Below are 19,072 nucleotides of genomic sequence, written 5' to 3'. Positions count from 1 at the left end.
GCTGAAATTATTCTCTCTAAAAAATGTCTCGAATAAGAAACGCTGAGGAAGAACTGAAGCATTCCCTAAGGTTAATATATCCGCTTTTAAGAATAATCGGTGTCTGGCCGCGCTTTACTTCAACTTCTGTCTTCTCAGCAATCTTGAAATGGTGTCTAATATCCATCTGTTATTTCTTACTATTACTGTTACTGATTCCAAGCTTCATATATATATTTGGGAAAGAAACGAATAGTAGCAAACAATTGAAACTAATTACACCTCATATTAGTTGTACTGTGCAACTGATCAAATACACGTTCCTGTTGTATCGAATGCACGATTTCAAGGAATTAATGGAGGCGATGAAGAACGACTGGTTAAACGCTACGGAAGAGAATCGAAAAATTTTTCGGGAAAATGCGGAAGTTGGATACAAAGTGTTATTAGGACTGACAATTATCATGTACAGTGGCAGTTTTTCTAATCGGGTGATCGTCCCACTTTCGAAAGGAAGAATCGTCCTGCCGGATAATACTACTATAAGGCCGCTATCCTCTCAAGGCTATTTTGCATTCTTTGATGCACATCGTACACCGAACTACGAGATATTATTTACTCTGCAAATTCTCGGCGCAGTTGTCATGTACACAATTCTATGTGGTTCCCTAGGGCTTGTTTCGTTACTTTGTATACATATGTCCAGTTTATTGAGGATCTTAGCGAATATGATGATCGAGCTATCGGATCAGCCTGACACGAGCGAGAATGCTGTGCACAAAATGATCAAAGATATTGTTGAATATCGAACGAAGATTAAAAAGTGAGTCGAAATAATTTATGTTCGCCGATATGCAAAACAGATATGTAAGATATTAGAGTGCATGGTGTGTGCAAATTAATTTTAGATTTTCTGATAAGATCGAATATATTATGTCGTATATAAGTTCTTTGGAGATTTTCAATGGTACGTGCATTTCCTGTGTGCTAGGATACTGTATTATCATGGTAAATGATTCAAATAAATTAACTCTATGAAGCTCTGTCGAAAAGCAAAACAGTGTAATTATTTACATAACGTGTTGTTATATATTTAGGAATGGAAAAACAGCGATATCTTTGCTGTAATAATCTACGTCACATTCCAAATAAGTACCATATTTATTACTTTCACACTGTGTTATATTGGACAACTTCTTATGGACGAAGTACGTTATCAATTATTTGTTAATAGTTTTTTTTTATACTCGTTGGCAATAATCTTTCTTGTAGTTTTATATTTGTATATTTTCTCAAACTGATCACTTCCGCTTTCTTAATGATTCTTCATTTTGTTAGTAGAGCATATATCATCAAGCGTGTAATTTCTCGAAGATTAAGTGATCGCTGGAGTTGATCAGATCAGTTTCTGTATATTTAAACTATCAGTGTGACATTTATGATATTTATAATAAACATTACCTTTGACAGAGTGAAAATATCAGACAGATGTCCGTTACGCTGAACTGGTATCGATTTTCGTCGAAAAATGTGCGCTGTCTAATACCAGTGATGATTATATCGAATTATCGAATAAAGATCACCGCCTCCAATATTGTAGATATATCTTTGGCTACCTTCACCGATGTAAGTATAAAATAATTAGAATTCCATATCTTCGAGCGTTCTGCAAAATATATTTTTCAGATTATGAAAGCGTCGGTAGGATATTTCAATTTGTTACGAAATTCTATTAAATAGAAAGTTAAACAATACAGTTGAATTTACGAAGTATGTACTTTTACGTTTGCTATAGAACTTGTTAAATGTAATTTATAGTGCACGATAGTCAATTATTGATAGTAAAAATTTATCCTTGAAATTTAAAATTATTTTTCTATGAAGATGTTCAATGTATTTCTAAATGATTGATTTTAATATCGTCACGATACTTTCTCCATTTTTCCCACAATTTTAATAATTGAAACTGTGAGTACGAATTGTTCGAAATTGTATGAAATTGAAACCTTTTCATCAATTTGTATATTAAATTTTTATAGTTCAAATTTCTGTAGAATGTTGCACAATATCATATTTGCACTATCATATATTTTCAACGTATTTAAATATTTCGCCACAGACATTATATGTGACAAATGATAATTTCCTGTTTTAATTCCAAACTATATCTTATAACGTTCGATCGAATTTCTTTAAATTATCGCTGCCAAAGTCAATTGAAAAAGTGAAACTGTTGTGTCGAATAAATGAGTTTAGATAGGCAATGGTGGAAGTAAAGAACAGTTGGTTAAATGCAACTGAAGAGAATAGACACATTTTCCGCACGAACGCCAATTCTTTTGGGTATATTTTTTTCGATATTATATTATTACTTTATCTTCTTTAACGAACAACTTACACCAAATTACGAGATAGGCTTCACTGTGCAAATCTTCGGTTTTGCCACTTTCACGAATGTAAGTATACAGAAATTCGAATTTCGTATCTTCGAATCTTGCAATATCCTGTAAAAATTTTTTTCCAGGTCATGTAGGTGTCTATGGGATAATTAAACATTTCTCGAAGTATTCTTTAATACCTCAAGTTTGTCATAGAACTTGTTAAATACGGTATGCAATATACGTTAGTTCACAAAAAATGGTATAAACGCCTGTTTCCGATACCAGCACGTTTTTATTTTAATGTAACATCGTTCAATTTATTCCGTAATGGACGATTTTCAAACCGTTACCGCGTTTATTCTCTCTGTTCGGCGGGGAATTTTAATAATTGAAACGCAGCTCTGGGTAAAACTCGTTTCCCTTTATCTACGGTCACGATAGTAATCGTTCGCAACCCATACGAACTCTGCAGACCGTAAAAAACTTCTGTTTGCGACTACCTTAATTTCCCGCAAGCACATGTAATTTTGTGGAATCATTCTCATATATAATTTGGAACGCTAAAATCTTTCTAGAGGCAACGATAATAAAGATCGTTTTTTAAAGGATTTAATTGTAAATAGTTTACCAAATTAACAAATGGGGAGCTTCCTAAAAAGACGAGCCCGTACAAGATATAACCAATTGCTTAAATTGTTTCTAAATTATCAGTTTTTTAATATTAGCTACGTTTGAATTGACAATTAGACTGCGGATATTTTCGTATTTATACAAAATCTAACAGTGCGATAATGCATACAACGTGAAAAATATATCAAATATGTCAAGTAGAACACACGTGAGTGTGTAACTTCCAGTAAGTGAAACAAATCTCTATTTAGATTCTATTTCTTTACTTGTATTCGTAAAAGTATAGAATTTACATTAATTATAATATATTAAAAGAAATTCTTGTTATATTTGCAATGTATAAATAAAAATTTCACGACAATTCAACTGTTTCACTAGAAAATATACTCGATATATATACACTAGACATATAATTTTTCAAAATTCTCCTCAAATCATAAAATAAAACTCCTCCATCGCCTCAATGTAATCCAGGCGGTTCCTGGAAAGTTGAACCTGGTAATTTCAACCACTTCACCCCGTGCAATACAATCGTTCGATAACAGCAATTTAATGCTGAATACGCAAATAGATTACACACATACGCAAGCGCAATGTATCGAATCAAGCCTAATTCTTATTTGACTCTACGCTTATCTGGTCAGTCATGCGGAAGCGTTCAGCCATGAAAAATACATCTCAACTAACAAAGAGGGAAGAGGATATGAAATACGCCACGAGATACGTGAAACCAATTTTAGGAGCAATTGGTGCGTGGCCCATTTCATTTTCCTCTTCCTTCATGTCGAAAATTTTATTAAGAATAGAACACATTCTGACATACTTCTTATTTTTTTTAATAATTGTACCAACTATCATGTACGTGTTTTTCAAAGAGAAAAACAACAAGATTAGATTGAAACTTATGGGGCCGATTATTAACTGCACTATGCAGTTCTGCAAATATACTATCCTTCTGTGGCGGGCAAGCGAAGTCCAAAAAGGTTTGGACGTGATGAAACAGGACTGGATAACAGCCACGGACGAGAATCGATTAATTTTTCGCTCGAAAGCGAAGATCGCGAGAAGAGTGGTGCTAACCGCTGCAATTACTATGTACGGAGGTGGTTTATGCTACAGGACGATCCTCCCTCTTCTTAAAGGATCTATCATCACTCCTGACAATATTACTATAAGACCATTGCCCTGTCCGAGTTATTTTATAATTCTCGACGAACAAAAGTCTCCAAATTACGAAATATTGTTTGTAGTGCAAGTTTTGGCTGGATTTGTTATTTACGCAGTTATTAGTGGTTCTTGCGGTCTTTCTGCTCTTTTGGTTCTGCATGCGTGTAGCATGCTGAGGATCTTGGTGAACAAGATGAAGGCTCTCGTGGATAAGAAGAACATGTCTGAGCTGATGGTCCAACGGAGGATCATGGATATCGTTGAATATCAGACGAAAATAAAGAGGTTAGTGGAATATTCTTGTAATTAGAAACGATTGGATTGGAATATCATTTATTCTAACTGGGAAACGAATTGGACAAGCAATGAGTTTATTGTAATTTATGCGTTGCATGCCCTGTATTCCTGACTTGATTGCAGATTTTTAAAGAACATTGAAACAATTACAGAGTACATTTGTCTAACGGAAATGATGGGTGGTACGTGTTTGGTTTGTCTCGTGGGATATTATATTCTCATGGTAGGAGTTAGGCGAATAATACTTAGACTGCGGATGTTCATGCGAAATGGCATTTTTATGAATGAAAACAAGGCAATGGAATCTAAATAGAGTAATGTTTTGTGAGATCAGAATGAGGTTTGTTAAGATTTGGTATTCCTTTGAGTTTTTCCATACATACGTGTATTTACATGTATTTTTGATTGGTATACTTCATTCTGCATTTTGTATTTTCATGCTCCAATTTTTTATAACCGTATGAACATTCACAGTCTGATAATAACATTAAAAATATTTTGTTCTTTCATCAATATAGGATATACATATTTTAGGAATGGGAGAATAATAACATCGCGGCTGTACTGATTTATGTCACGTTACAAATATCCTGTACCTTCTGTGTCTTTATACTCTGTTACATTGGTCAACTTCTTATTGATGAAGTATGACATCATTCTTTTTTTGTAACCTATTCGACGTTCTAAATCTTATCGTATTTACTCTGTTAACAGAACCAGATTGTAGGACAGGCATCATGCATGATAAATTGGTATCATCTCTCGACCAAACATATGCGTTCTTTAATACTAATTATCGCTATGTCTAATTATCCGATGAAATTGATGGCTGGTAAGATGATTGAAATGTCTCTAGCTACTTTTACCGGCGTAAGTATAAGGAAATCAAATTTTCTTTCCCAGAAATTAAATTTAATAAATCTATATCTTATTTAACATATATTTGAGTTTAAGTTATATTTTGTTATATTTTCCATAAACAATTTTTCTTAGGTCGTGAAATTGTCAATGGGATATTTAAACATTCTACGCGAAGTCATCTAAAAACCTTTTTACGATACTTACGATATATCCATATGAACTTGTGCAAATTCATAAAGTCTCCAAAGGAACATGTCTCTAATTATAGCACTCATTCAGTATAAAAATAAAAATTCATCGTATCAGTTGTCAGTTGTGTATTCTTTTCTCTTTATCTTCGCACAATATATTTCTCACGCTATGTTCGATCCATGCTTCCTCGAGGCTTCATAAACATTCGAAAAAGATTTTAACGTGGCATCTTGGAACATCTTGTAAAATATTTCCTTCAGATCATGCAAGTGTCTATAAGATATTTACACATCTTACGAAGTACACTTCAATACTTCAAGTTTGCCATGGAATTTGTTAAATACGATATACAATGTGCGTTAATTCATGAAAAATGGTATAAATATCTTTTCTCTAAACCAGCATATTTTCATTTTTCTGTAACATTGTTTGGCTTACTTCGTAGTGGGCGATTTTAAAATCGTTATCGGGTTTTCTGCCGCCGTTCCGCGGAGAATTTTAATAATTGAAACGCAACTCCGGGTAAAACTCGTTCCCCTTTATCTACGATTACAAACTTTGTACATAGCAGAAACACATTTGTTTGAAACTACTTCAATTTTCCACAAACACAAACAATTTCACAGAAATATTTCAATACGAAATTCACAACGTTATTTAAAAATACAGGCCGTTTCTTTAACCATTGAACTGTGAATGGTAACACCAAATTAACAAACGAGGACCTCTCACTAGTCACGTATATGTATATAATATATACCTGTTCTCGAGTAGTTTTTCCTCTCGAATCAATGTTGTTTTATCGCTACACTTCAGTCCAAGCGGTTCCTAGAAAATTCTCTCGGATAATTTCAACCTGCCCTTTACATATTTCTCCTCTCTGTGATCGTTTCAAAAACAGCGATTCGAAGTTGAATTCGAGAGTAGGTATCAATTCACGTGTACGATTATACGCAAGCGCAATATATCGAATCTACTTGACTACACTTACGTAGTCAGTCTCGTCGAAGCGTCCAACCATGGAAAATATATCTGCTCTAACGAAGGCGGAAGAGTATATGAAATACGCAACGAGATTCGTGAAACCAATTTTAGGCATAGTTGGTGCGTGGCCTGTTTCATCTTCCTCCTCTTCCTTCTCGAAAACTTTAACAAGAATAGAACATATCCTGACGTATTTCTTGTTCCTCTTACTGATGGTGCCGACCCTTATGCACGTGTTTCTGAAAGAGACAAATAGTAAAATTAGACTGAAGCTAATGGGACCGATTATCAACTGCAGCATGCAATTTTGCGCATATACGATTCTTTTGTGTCGAGCGAGTGAGATCCAAAATGGTTTGAACGTGATAAAGCAGGATTGGATAACAGCCACGAAAGAGAACCGATTGATTTTCCGCTCGAAAGCAAAGATCGCGAGAAGAGTAGTGTTAACCGTTGCGATTACCATGTACGGAGGTGGTTTATGCTACAGGACTGTTCTTCCTCTTCTTAAAGGAACTATCGTCACTCCTGACAATACTACTATAAGACCATTGCCCTGCCCAAGCTATTTCGTAATTCTCGACGAACAAAAGTCTCCAAATTACGAAATATTGTTTGTACTGCAAGTTATGGCTGGATTTGTTATTTATGCAGTTATTAGTGGCTCCTGCGGTCTTTCTGCTCTTTTTGTTCTGCATGCGTGTAGCATGCTGAGGATCTTGGTGGACAAGATGATGGCTCTGGTGGATATGAGAGACATGTCTGACACGATGGTCCAACGGAGAATCATGGATATCGTTGAACACCAGACGAAGATAAAAGGGTAAGTGGAATATTGTATGAATAGAAATGATCCAAGTGGAATGTGATTTATCGTGATTTGGAATTGAATTGGACAAGAAATGCACTTATTAATACTTATGCATTATACGCTCTTTATTCGTGACTTGATTGCAGATTTTTAAAGAACATTGAATCGATTACACAGTACGTTTGTTTGTCCGAAATGATTTGCGGCACCAGTCTGGTTTGTCTTGTAGGATATTATATCGTCATGGTAGGAGTTAGAATAATAATATATAGACCACGAATATTTATGCAAATTCAAATTTTTCTAAATGCACGTAAAAATATGGGATCTAAGCAATTTGTTGAGATTTGTTGTTGTTTTGTATATTTGGGACATTTTTGTATATTATGTATATCTGTTTTATATTTAAACTTAATTTCTGAAAAATGTGTGAACATTTACAGTCTAATAGTAGCATCAAAAATCTATCCTTTTAAGGATGAATATATTTTAGGAGTGGGAGAATAATAATGCCACAGCGGTTTTGATTTATAGCACGATACAAATATCGTGTACCTTTTCTGTCTTTATTCTCTGTTACATTGGCCAACTTCTCGTAGACGAAGTACGACATTATTCTTTCTTTGCTTCATTTTCGATTTTCTAAATCTTATCGTATTTGTCCTTTTAACAGAACCGCATTGTTGGACAGGCATCATACATGATCAACTGGTATGATCTCTCGAGGAAGCATATGCGTTCTTTAATACTAATTATCGCTATGTCGAATTACCCGATGAAATTGATGGCTGGTAAGATGATCGAAATGTCTCTAGCTACTTTTACTGACGTAAGTACAGAGAAGTGAAACTTTCTCTTTAATAAACGATGTTTACATAATATTAATTTACATAATATTATATCTTTCATCGTTTCTTAGGTCATGAAAATGTCAATGGGATATTTAAACATTCTAAGGAACGTCATCTAGAGATTTTATTATGATACTCATGATACATCCGCAAGAAATACTGTACATATATTCCCAATAATTGCGAAGGAACGTATCTTTGACAGTAACACTGTTCTAGTTTTGGAATAAAAATTAATCAGAGGTTCAATCACGTATTCTTGTCTCTTCATCCTCGCACGATAGATACATTTTTTCTCGCCATGATCGAAATTTCCCTTGAGGTTTCATAGATATCCAAAAAATCATTTACCGTGGCATTGAAAAGAACAAATGTTCTTTAACCGTATCTGTCAGTGAAATTTCCATGAACTATGCTTTCGAGATCGAAACAACGCTTACTTCACAACCCCCTACAGTGCACTGTAAAATACGCTAATTATATGTTTGTCCCTCGTCGTATGATTTCCTGTAACGTTGTTGCAAAAATATCCATTTCGAAACTTGTCATTATCGATGAGTGCGGAGCTTAAAACACATCGTAGGCAATACAGAAAAAGCCTTTACCGCTGTTTGTTCCCAGCCTAGCAGCACAAAGCATGCGACCAAACAAAACCTTTCGATTCGATCAGTTGTCAGTGGGACTCAATATATCAGCCCGCGATATCCGACGATGAACGCGGTAAAGCTCATTGTCGTGGAGAAATCTCGCAATCCAAATTACAGAGACGATGTGTATTTTCATATACAGTACAACGTGTGGACATTTAAAACGATTAGAACCTGGCCAAGATTTCTGAACTTGTAAAATTATGTTGGGAAACTCCAATCTCATTTCAAAGCTTTCGCTCACTCGAGCGAAAATCTTGGAAGAGTGTGACGATGTAAGCTACTGAAAACTGATTTATCCTTTTCCTAAGATCCTTCTGGACGCTTGGCGCAGTCCTAACAATGAAATGTTCTACACGATACAGTTATCGTCTGACTTTGTTACTCGTAATATCACGGTTGCCGTTTGATAGCTCTTCTTGCGTGCAGTCAGTTACCGGTTTTGATGTCTTAGCTGGAGAAATTTATTAATTTTAGAAAAATTTAGATAATTAAGCTTATATACGTATTTTAAAGACTTTTTAAAAGAATCAATTCATTTATCGTAATTTTTTAGTTTCATAATTCTCACAGAGAATCTCTTGCGTGAGGTATCACTCGTAGAAATTGTGTGGTACACTTTAAACGTGTTTCTTTGGGTATTATTCGATAATGGTAGGATTCGATAATCGATAAAATTTTCAATGATAGATAGAATAATACAAATGATAAAGAAACAGAAACAAAACATGCATCTTCTTATAGTTCATTATTATAGACTAGTAAATGTATCACTCTCGTTGGATCATTTTTATTTTTATCTTGCAAGATATTTTACGCAAAATCACATAAAACATATTTTTACAGACAGTGAAGGTCGTTCAAAAGTCTTACTTGATCGATTGACATCGGATGCTCTGGAAGAAGAGTCTCGCCATACCTTTGATGATTTTGATGTCCTATTCAACCACAGGATCACACCTGGTAATGTTATCGACCTTTCCATTAGCAGTTTCGGTGACGTAAGTGTCTCAAAAGTATCTAACTGTAAATATCAGTTTCTCTTGTAAATTTTCACTGAACATAGATTACTAAGAATATAGATAAATAAGATTAAATTCTTTAAATTTTTACACCCTGTAAATAATGTCGCGTGACTGTGAAAGTCATCAAAACGGAAATAATGCATGTTCCTCACCAAAGACATTTTCGAACCTGTTTCATAATTTGCATTTTTAATAAAAACTAGTTTTACCTGTACTCAAACACATATCCTTCTCCTTCTAACTCGACGTAATTTACATGAAGCACTATATTTTATCCAAGCAACTCTTATAAACACTCGAAAATCATTTACCGTGGCATTGAAAAGAAGAAATATCCTTCAACTCTATCCAGGGTTGAAATGTACATAAGCTCGTCTCAAAGATTGAAATATCATACACTTTGTTCGTATCCCTCCATAGTATACAGGAGAATGTACAAATCATACGTTCGTCCTCTCATTCTTCGATTATATGCTTTGCCTCTGGAAAAAACCATTTCGAAACTTGTCATTGCATATTAATTGCATCACACCTCATTACAATCAAAAATACATTGAGGGTTATAGAGGGTTGTAGATATATATACTTTTTGCTCGGAGGAAATTGTATCGATATCAAGTGGATAAAGAGAACAGCGAGTTTCCTACCCCTATTCAGTTTTAACAGCGCAAGCGCGCGATTCGAGAAAACTTTTCGAACGACTCGACCAGTCGTCGACGAAACTAGTATTAGTGGCACTCTGACACTCGATATTCTATTATGAGGACGGGAAACATCGTGGAGACATTCAACAACGCGAGTTACAAAAGCGATCTAAGGTTCAATGTTCGACTTAACGTGCTGACTTTGAGAACGATTGGAACCTGGCCAAGATTCCTCGATCATTCTTGGCGGGAAACGATCGAACACGTATTCTTAAATCTTCTCTGTTACGGTCTGCTTGGGTTCATTCTGATCCCTGGATTCATGTACTTTGCCCTCGAGATCGCGGATTTTTACGACCAGATGAAACTCGGTAGCGCGCTCAGTTTCTTTCTAATGGCAGTGATGAAATATTGCGTGTTCATTAAGCGCGAGGATGATATACGTAAATGCGTGAAACTCATCGAAGATGACTGGAAAAACGTGAAACACAACGACGATCGTAAAATTATGTTGGATAACGCGAGTTTCAGTCAACGACTTATCCTAATCTGTAGCGCTTTCATGTACGGCGGCGTGGTTTTCTATTACATCGCATTACCACTCACTCAAGCGAAGATTGTAGAAGAGGGTGGTAACTTGACATACATGACACTTGTTTACCCTTTTCCTAGGGTAATCGCAGACGCCCGGCGCAGTCCCATCAATGAAATTTTCTACACGATACAGTTATTGTCTGGCTTTGTTGCTCATGATATCACGGTTGCCGCTTGCGGTTTGGCTGCTCTTCTTGCGATGCACGCGTGCGGCCAGTTACAGGTTTTGATGTCTTGGCTGGAGAAATTGGTAGATGGAAGAGAAAACGATGTCGAGAGTTTGGATCAGAGGTTGGCCAATATCGTGGAACAACATGTTCGGATAATCAAGTAATACAAACATTTGGTCTTGTTCGATAGGAAACGATGAAAATTGATATATAAATATATACGCGATGTGGCTCGTGAAAGTATTTGCACACTCACCCTAGAAAACTTTTATTTGAATGTTATGTAAATCATGTGAAACATTTTGAAATTCCACTAGTATTGTAATGGTAGTGACACTCATGTAACTGTCGTGATTGCGTCGGTTATTATTACACTTATTGTAAACATATATTTAGTAGAAGGTCAGTATGGTGCGTGAACATCTTAAACATGCAATGAGTGTAGAAAATGGCCCCACTGAATATCGAGGTTCATTAATATGATGGGCAATTGATTGTTTAAATATTTTCGTGATTTTTACCTACACTGTATACCTTGTAACTTTCATGTAAATTTTCAGATTTGTTTCAGACTTTCCCAATGTAATCGCAATAGCCGTCTCGCGTTACAGTATTAATAAAATTTCAAAATATTTCGTATAACACAACATAATACGTTCATAAATGGTTTCTACAAGATTTCGAGCACATTCGTGAAGTACTGTGTACATTTTAATGGCTGTTAAAAAGAAATGATATATTTATTGTAACGTTTCAGTTTCATAGCTCTGACCGAGGATTTTCTGCGTGAGATATCATTGGTAGAAGTCGTGGGTTGTACTATAAATATATGCTTCCTTGGGTATTATTCGATGATGGTATAATTACACGATGGAATTTGCAATTGCGAACCAACGCTTTAATTCACAATTTCTGTTTTAGGAATGGGACCCTAATCATCCTGTTAGAGGTTTTACGTACATAATATTGCTGACATCCGTCACGTTTAACATTTTCATATTCTGTTACATCGGCGAGGTCTTAGCAGAGCAGGTAATTATTATTTTTAAATTTCAATGATCAACGATCGATTTAATAAAAAATTTAAACGACAAAAATATGAGATATGCGTGTGAAATATTTCAACAGACGATAAAAGTCGGCCAAAAATCTTACATGATCGATTGGCATCGAATGCCTTGGAAGAAAAGTCTCGTCGTTCCTTTGATGATTTCGATGTCTCGTTCCACTACTAAAATGACTGCTGGCAATATTATCGAGCTTTCTATCAGTAGTTTCGGTAACGTAAGTGAACCATTGTGAAAAAAATTGTCCACATTGTAAAAATCATTTGCTATCGTCACATTTTCACGAAAAAATTGTAGGTCATCAAGACTTCATTTGCGTACTTGAACATGCTACGAACACTCACTACCTAGGGGTTTCTTTTTCAGTCGATGGTAAACCGATACTGCGATTCTCACATTGAAATTATAGATACACATATATGTCACATGAATATCTGCTTTTTATAAGAAAAACGTGTTCTATTATGAATTAAACAAGAAAGAAGAATTTTCATTTATCCGATCTTTGACTTCTTATGATGACATTTTTGTAGTATAAAAGAATTTATCATATCGCAGTTATTGCCCTATTATTTGTGTAATGTATAAGCTGACAAATTAACACGATGAAAGAATAAAATTGTTCACTAATTATTTTTTACTACGATTGAACGTTTGAAATTGTGCATATTTAGAAATGACAATATACTATTTAATTAACCTAACGCTTATTATTAGTACTTTGTTATCGCTATTTCATGCTACTTTATAATAGTAGAGAAAATTTATAGAATTACTCAATCGCACATGAATCGAATGTTACCGATTATAAGGAACGAGAAATTTATGGAAATGCTGTGTAATTGTCGATACTTTCAGTAACGTAAGTACCAAATAATTACTATTTTTAATATTTAAATTATGAATGAAATTAGAGGAAGAAATAATATATGCATAATTATATTACTTACATGTTCGTACATTACAACCAGTAAAATTTGCTTCACGCTATATAATATTATGAATCGTTATAATCTTTTACACATTAACAAATGTTCTTATCTTTGGTATTAGAGTAAATAATAAGTATTGCGAATAAAAGAATGTATTGTACAGAAGAGAAATGATAGCTAGTCATCATCATAAATTGATTCTCTAAAACCGCACAGCAACGTTATTAATGTTCCGCTGACGTGTCGAAGGAATCAATTGATCGATGTTCCACTGTCATTCTCTCTACACTCATAATACATAAAACTGAACTTCGTGAAAGGGTAAAACTAAACGCAGAAGACCACTTTCGTCCTCCCTTCTGATTGGAAATCAGAAAATCGAGCGCAAGCGCGCCGCTTATTTTTCCCCTTTAAACCGTGATCAGACAATTTAGTCTTAAACGAGCATTCAAACATCAAGCATGCAAACGTCAAGCATAAACAATAAAAAATTCTGTATAACGGACTACGAGTATGAAAAAAACGTGAATTTAAGTATCCAATGGAATCTTTGGTTATTAAAATCCATAGGCCTTTGGCCATATTCAAATTCCATTTCAAGAATCCGACGATACTTCTACTGGTTCATAAATATCACTTGTTACAGTCTGATCAGTTTTCTCTTTATCCCCTGCGTCTTATACGTTTTCCTCGAAATAGAAGATACTTACGGTAAACTGAAACAATTCGGTCCTCTGATTTTCTGCGCGATGGCGTTCACAAAATACTACTCTTTGATCGTCCACAAAGCTGACATTCGTGAATGCTTAGAACGAATCAAATGGGATTGGAAGAACATGACAAACAGAGAGGATCGCGAAATCATGACAGTGAACGCGAGTTTCGGACGAAAATTGGTGGTCGTCTGCACCTTATTCATGTACAGTGGCTTCGTATTTTATTATATCGCTATACCTATTAGCGTGGGCAGAGTAGCAGCAGAAAATGAAAGCCTTACCTTCATACCACTGGTGTTCCCATTTTCAAGGTTTATCGTTGACACACGTTATAGTCCTACGAATGAGATCGTTTTTTCGATTCAATTGGTGGCTGGTTGTCTGATGCATAGTATAACATCAGCGGCTTGCAGTTTAGCGGCTGCTTTCGCGGTTCACGCTTGCGGTCAGATGCAGGTATTGATGAATTGGTTGAAGCATCTTGTAGACGGTCGATCGGATATGAGTGAACGTGTAGATGGTAGAATCGCTGACATCGTGTGCCAACATGTCCGAATCCTAAAGTGTGTAAATGTTTATTATTTATTTATGTGTGTAACGTTTATTTATTTGTAATCGTTCATTAACGGAAGAATTTTAATCTTTCGCAATTTATCGACGTTGATTTAATGACGTTGATTACATGCAAATTGTTATTTGATTTTCACTGAGAATAGAAAAGAGAATATTATCTGTATTATATCTATTCAGAATCTTTTCATCGTTATATTCGTAATCTTTTTCTTTTCGTAATATAATGTTCGATTTCAAAAGATTTCACTGTGAAAGTAACAGTGAAAAAAGTGTTGGAATTGCTGGCCGATTGTATATAGAATTTTTTGGAGTGCAGAGGCTTGAAGGAAAAATTGTTAACAAATTTATAATCGTTTGTGGACTTTTTCTACAAAAATTGTGATATTGTTTCGCATTGCACGACTCTAACATCTGTTATTATGTATCAGAAAATATCGTCGATTATTTCAGATTTTTGAAGCTCACAGAGAATACAATACAGCAAATTTCTTTCGCCGAGTTTTTAGGATGTACACTAGATATATGTCTCGTTGGATATTACGTAATCATGGTATGATGATTGATAAACTTGATCTAAGATTGTGATCCTATTAATCTCGATGATCCTAGATCCTAAAATATACAAATTCTCGTTTCGTATTATAGGAACTAAAATCGAATGACGTCACGAGCGCCGTAACTTATATGATTTTACTTATATCGATTACATTCAATATTTTCATATTTTGTTATATAGGCGAGATCGTAACTGAGGAGGTAAGTTTTCGCGTTTAAATAAATTTCTATTAATCGAGTAATAATCTAAAATTCTATCTTTTCGAATGAAAAATATTTTAACAACAAAATATGATACGATAGTGTAGGAAAATTGGCGAAACGTCGTACATGATTGAGTGGTATCGATTGCAAGGGAACAAGAAGCTTTGTTGCGTTTTAATTATCGCTATGTCGAATTGTACGATAAAATTGACGGCTGGGAACATCGTAAACCTAACTATCAACACGTTCACTGATGTAAGTATGAAATTGTTACTTTAAACTTTTTTCTTGCGTAAGAAATAATTAAAAATGTTTTTTTAACAAATAGGTTGTTAAAACGGCAGTCACTTTTTTAAACGTACTACGAAAAACGACTTAAATGGTTATTTCTTAATGTGAACATTTTTTTTATGATCGTTGATGTATATCCTTAAAAAAAAATCTTTACTGTTATATCACACGATTTTCAGTGTGTTTTACTTGTTCGATGTTACTTGTGGTTGTTGTTACTTGTCTTCAATATTATACATTTTTTGTACTGTTTATGATGAATGAAAATGCATGTTTTATAAAGGTATTGAAGAATAAAAAAGATGTGGGAGATGAAAGAATCATCATGCTATTAGAATATTATTTGTATTATATCGTCTGATGTTCTTTCAGTTTCTGACTTTGTTAGAACGTACCTTTTTGTACATATTGATCGTCTGAGAGACATTCTAAAAAATCTCACCACTTAAAAATATATTATGATACTTGTAAGGTATCATACGATTATCTACACAGCTATAAAAATACTGTTCAGTTTTAAACACTGGTGAATAGAACGTTAAAAAGGACAAAAATTAGATATCCATGAATCGAAGAAGATCCATTCTGGCATTTGAAACAATGTCCATTGTGTTCCTCGACTTCAAATTTAATTTTTGTATTTCCATTTCAATAATTGCATTGTTGGATACAGAAATAGATAATAGCTTTGAAAAAAAGCAACACAGCAGTGCATAAAAAATGAGTTTGCAGAAGACGAAGAACTCGGGTTGTAATAAACAATGGAAATTCTGTTCCATCAACGTTAAAAAGAATCAATCTATCGATGTGTCATCGCGATTCTCCTGCAGTCCACACTCATAATGCATAACAAGAGAAGTCCCAAACAGGGAACTTTTATCAACTTTTATTCCACCCTCCCGAGAGAAATTGGAAAAGGCGGCGCAAGCGCGTTGATATTTTCCTTGGAACAGTCATCATCCTATAAACCGTCAGTATTAAGAGAGCTTTCAAGTTCTAGCAAAGCAGAGTAATCATGTCGTCCATTAAAGCCGACCAAGATTACAAGAAGGGCGTAAATTTAAGCATTCGAAGCAGTCGTTGGATATTAAAACTGATCGGCGTGTGGCCAAATTCTCGGAACGTTTCAGCGATAAAAAAGTATTTTCACGTGCTATTAAACGTCATTTATTATGCTTTAATCATGTTTCTCTTGTTACCTGGAAGCTTGTACGTAATTCTCGAAGTGGAAGACGTTTATAACAGAATTAAACTATTTGGTCCATTGAGCTTCTGCGTGATGGCGCTTTTAAAGTATTATCTTCTGATACTTCACGAAGAAGATATTCGTGAATGCGTTGAACGTATCGAATGGGATTGGAAAAATATCACGTACCCTAAAGATAGAGAACTCATGATGACGAATGCTAACTTTGGAAGAAAACTAGTCATCACGTGCACCTTTTTCATGTACAGTGGTTTCATCTTTTTTTACATTGCTGTACCGATGAGCGTTGAAAGAATACCAGTAGAGGGGACCAATGCAACCTTCATTCCCATGGTGTTTCCCTTCTCGAGATTTATTATCGACACTCGCTACAGTCCTACGAATGAGATAGTGTTTTCTATTCAATTTTTGGCTGGCGCCTTGATGCATGGTATAACTTCAGCTGCTTGCAGTTTGGCTGCAATATTTGCTGTACACGCATGCGGCCAAATGCAGGTGTTGATGACTTGGCTAGACCATTTGATAGATGGTAGATTAGACATGCATGATTGCATCGATCAGCGAATCGCCAAGATCGTGAGTCAACACGTTCGAATACTGAAGTGTGTAAGATGTATTTGTCGTACGGTAAAATCGTATAGCATTATTATCTTGTAATTCCTAGAATTATACTTTTTAATTATACTATACTACTGGTTCTAGGTCTAATTTTCAAAGTATGAACATTGAAGTTTTATATTTGAATATACAATTTCAAAATCCACGAATAAAAATTGTTTGATTTCTAAAACTTGTTACATTTAAGACTTTGGTTGGAAATCAGCTTTGGAATTATGCTAATGTTTCAATGTTTCAGATTTTTATCCCTTATAGAGAGAGCGCTTCAACAAGTATCGTATGTGGAATTTTTAGGATGTACATTAGATATATGTCTTCTTGGATATTATATCATCATGGTACAAAATTTGTAGATGTGTAAAATTTACAGCTTACCAATTATCAAATGTTATAAACATATGTATATATCTTCTTGATATTACAGGAATGGAATTCTAATCATTTAACAGATGTCATGACTTACAGTGTGTTACTTGTATCCCTTACATTTAATATTTTTATATTTTGTTACATAGGAGAGCTCGTGGCTGATAAGGTAGAAGCTTTTGAAATTGACATTATCATTTTGTACACAATTTTGATATATTTTATAACAGTCTAGGAAAGTAGGAGAAATGACGTACATGATTGAATGGTATCGATTATATGGAAAGAAAAAACTATGCTGCGTTTTGATAATCGCAATGTCCGATTCGTCGAGAAAATTGACAGCAGGGAATATCGTGGAATTGTCTATGAGTACCTTTTCCGATGTAAGTATCAATTCAGAGATCATTATAATTACATTTTTATAAACTGACCAAAGTATTTTGTGCAAATAGGTAGTTAAAACATCGGTTGCTTTCTTAAACGTGCTACGAACATTAACTTGAACATTCTTGGAAACACGATATGATGTAGAATCTATTATTCTTTTTTTTATCAAAAATAACTTAATTAATTACTAATTTTTTTCTTATGAAAAATAAGACTGTTGTCACATTAAAACCTAAGAAAAAGATGTTTTGTTATAAAGATGAATAAAACAGTCCACAGCTCAAATTGGTGACATAGTAACACTCTCTTCACTTTCTCAGTTTTCACTGTGATTTTGTTCTTTTATTTGAGAAGCGGGAAAGACGATAATACACACATAACAATTGAAGACTACAGATGAAGAACGATAAGTCATATGTTCCATCTTTCACAGGAAAGCAGTTTTAAAATTCAGTACGTCCTCAATTAATTCCATGATACTAGAATTTTCCTTTTACTTATCTTTTCACAGTCCCTTTATAACATTAACAATATTGCTTATCATAGCATTGCAATAATGAAAATATTAAAACAATATTTGCCTTAACAGTTACACTCTTGACTTATACAAAACTTCTTCAACAACATCACTGGATCAACAGGTCTTTTTTTCATTTAATTATTTTATGCGAAAATGATACTTTTTAATTATAGGATTATGATGTTAAAATTAAAAAATCGTCAAAAATATATTTATCATGTTTTCCTGTGATCTTGAAATACCTTCGAGAAATATTAGTAAGACTGATTTACTGACGCTTGGCAAGTCAATGAATCGATGTTTCGCCGCCATTCGCCGTACCATATGCATTCATAATGCGAAAAAGCGGGGAACATTCAATCCATTGGAAAAAATAAACTTTCGTTCTCCCCTTTTCGAG

The 19,072-nt window shown here is 34.4% G+C and overlaps 5 protein-coding genes across 5 annotated transcripts; all 5 read left to right on the top strand.

The window, feature by feature from the left end:
- Positions 1-23: 23 nt before the first annotated feature.
- LOC132907917 (odorant receptor 4-like) lies at positions 24-1,771 on the top strand. The gene is made up of 5 exons (XM_060961374.1): positions 24-70; positions 203-802; positions 888-987; positions 1,077-1,187; positions 1,450-1,771. Exons 1-5 carry the CDS (start codon positions 24-26, stop codon positions 1,618-1,620), a joined length of 1,029 nt encoding a protein of 342 aa, XP_060817357.1. The 3' UTR covers positions 1,621-1,771.
- Positions 1,772-3,636: 1,865 nt separating this feature from the next.
- On the top strand, positions 3,637-5,498 carry LOC132907916 (odorant receptor 4-like). Its single transcript, XM_060961373.1, has 5 exons — positions 3,637-4,442; positions 4,578-4,677; positions 4,989-5,099; positions 5,169-5,324; positions 5,448-5,498. The coding sequence occupies exons 1-5, from the start codon at positions 3,637-3,639 to the stop codon at positions 5,496-5,498; spliced, it is 1,224 nt and encodes a 407-aa protein (XP_060817356.1).
- A 1,038-nt stretch (positions 5,499-6,536) lies between these two features.
- LOC132907775 (odorant receptor 4-like) lies at positions 6,537-8,395 on the top strand. Its single transcript, XM_060961172.1, has 5 exons — positions 6,537-7,314; positions 7,449-7,548; positions 7,796-7,906; positions 7,976-8,131; positions 8,222-8,395. The coding sequence occupies exons 1-5, from the start codon at positions 6,566-6,568 to the stop codon at positions 8,270-8,272; spliced, it is 1,167 nt and encodes a 388-aa protein (XP_060817155.1). The 5' UTR covers positions 6,537-6,565; the 3' UTR covers positions 8,273-8,395.
- Positions 8,396-10,582: 2,187 nt separating this feature from the next.
- Positions 10,583-12,893, top strand: LOC132907778 (odorant receptor 85f-like). Its single transcript, XM_060961174.1, has 5 exons — positions 10,583-11,393; positions 11,991-12,090; positions 12,155-12,265; positions 12,362-12,517; positions 12,598-12,893. The coding sequence occupies exons 1-5, from the start codon at positions 10,585-10,587 to the stop codon at positions 12,649-12,651; spliced, it is 1,230 nt and encodes a 409-aa protein (XP_060817157.1). The 5' UTR covers positions 10,583-10,584; the 3' UTR covers positions 12,652-12,893.
- Positions 12,894-13,693: 800 nt separating this feature from the next.
- LOC132907915 (uncharacterized) lies at positions 13,694-18,268 on the top strand. The gene is made up of 10 exons (XM_060961372.1): positions 13,694-14,511; positions 14,972-15,071; positions 15,167-15,277; positions 15,380-15,535; positions 15,609-15,641; positions 16,572-17,380; positions 17,635-17,734; positions 17,821-17,931; positions 17,993-18,148; positions 18,218-18,268. Exons 1-10 carry the CDS (start codon positions 13,694-13,696, stop codon positions 18,266-18,268), a joined length of 2,445 nt encoding a protein of 814 aa, XP_060817355.1.
- Positions 18,269-19,072: the final 804 nt, after the last annotated feature.

This window comes from Bombus pascuorum, chromosome 6 (assembly GCF_905332965.1).
Source record: "Bombus pascuorum chromosome 6, iyBomPasc1.1, whole genome shotgun sequence".
Classification (NCBI taxonomy): Eukaryota; Metazoa; Arthropoda; class Insecta; order Hymenoptera; family Apidae; genus Bombus; species Bombus pascuorum.
Note: the sequence above shows the minus strand (reverse complement) of the source record. Positions and strands in the feature narration are given on the sequence as shown.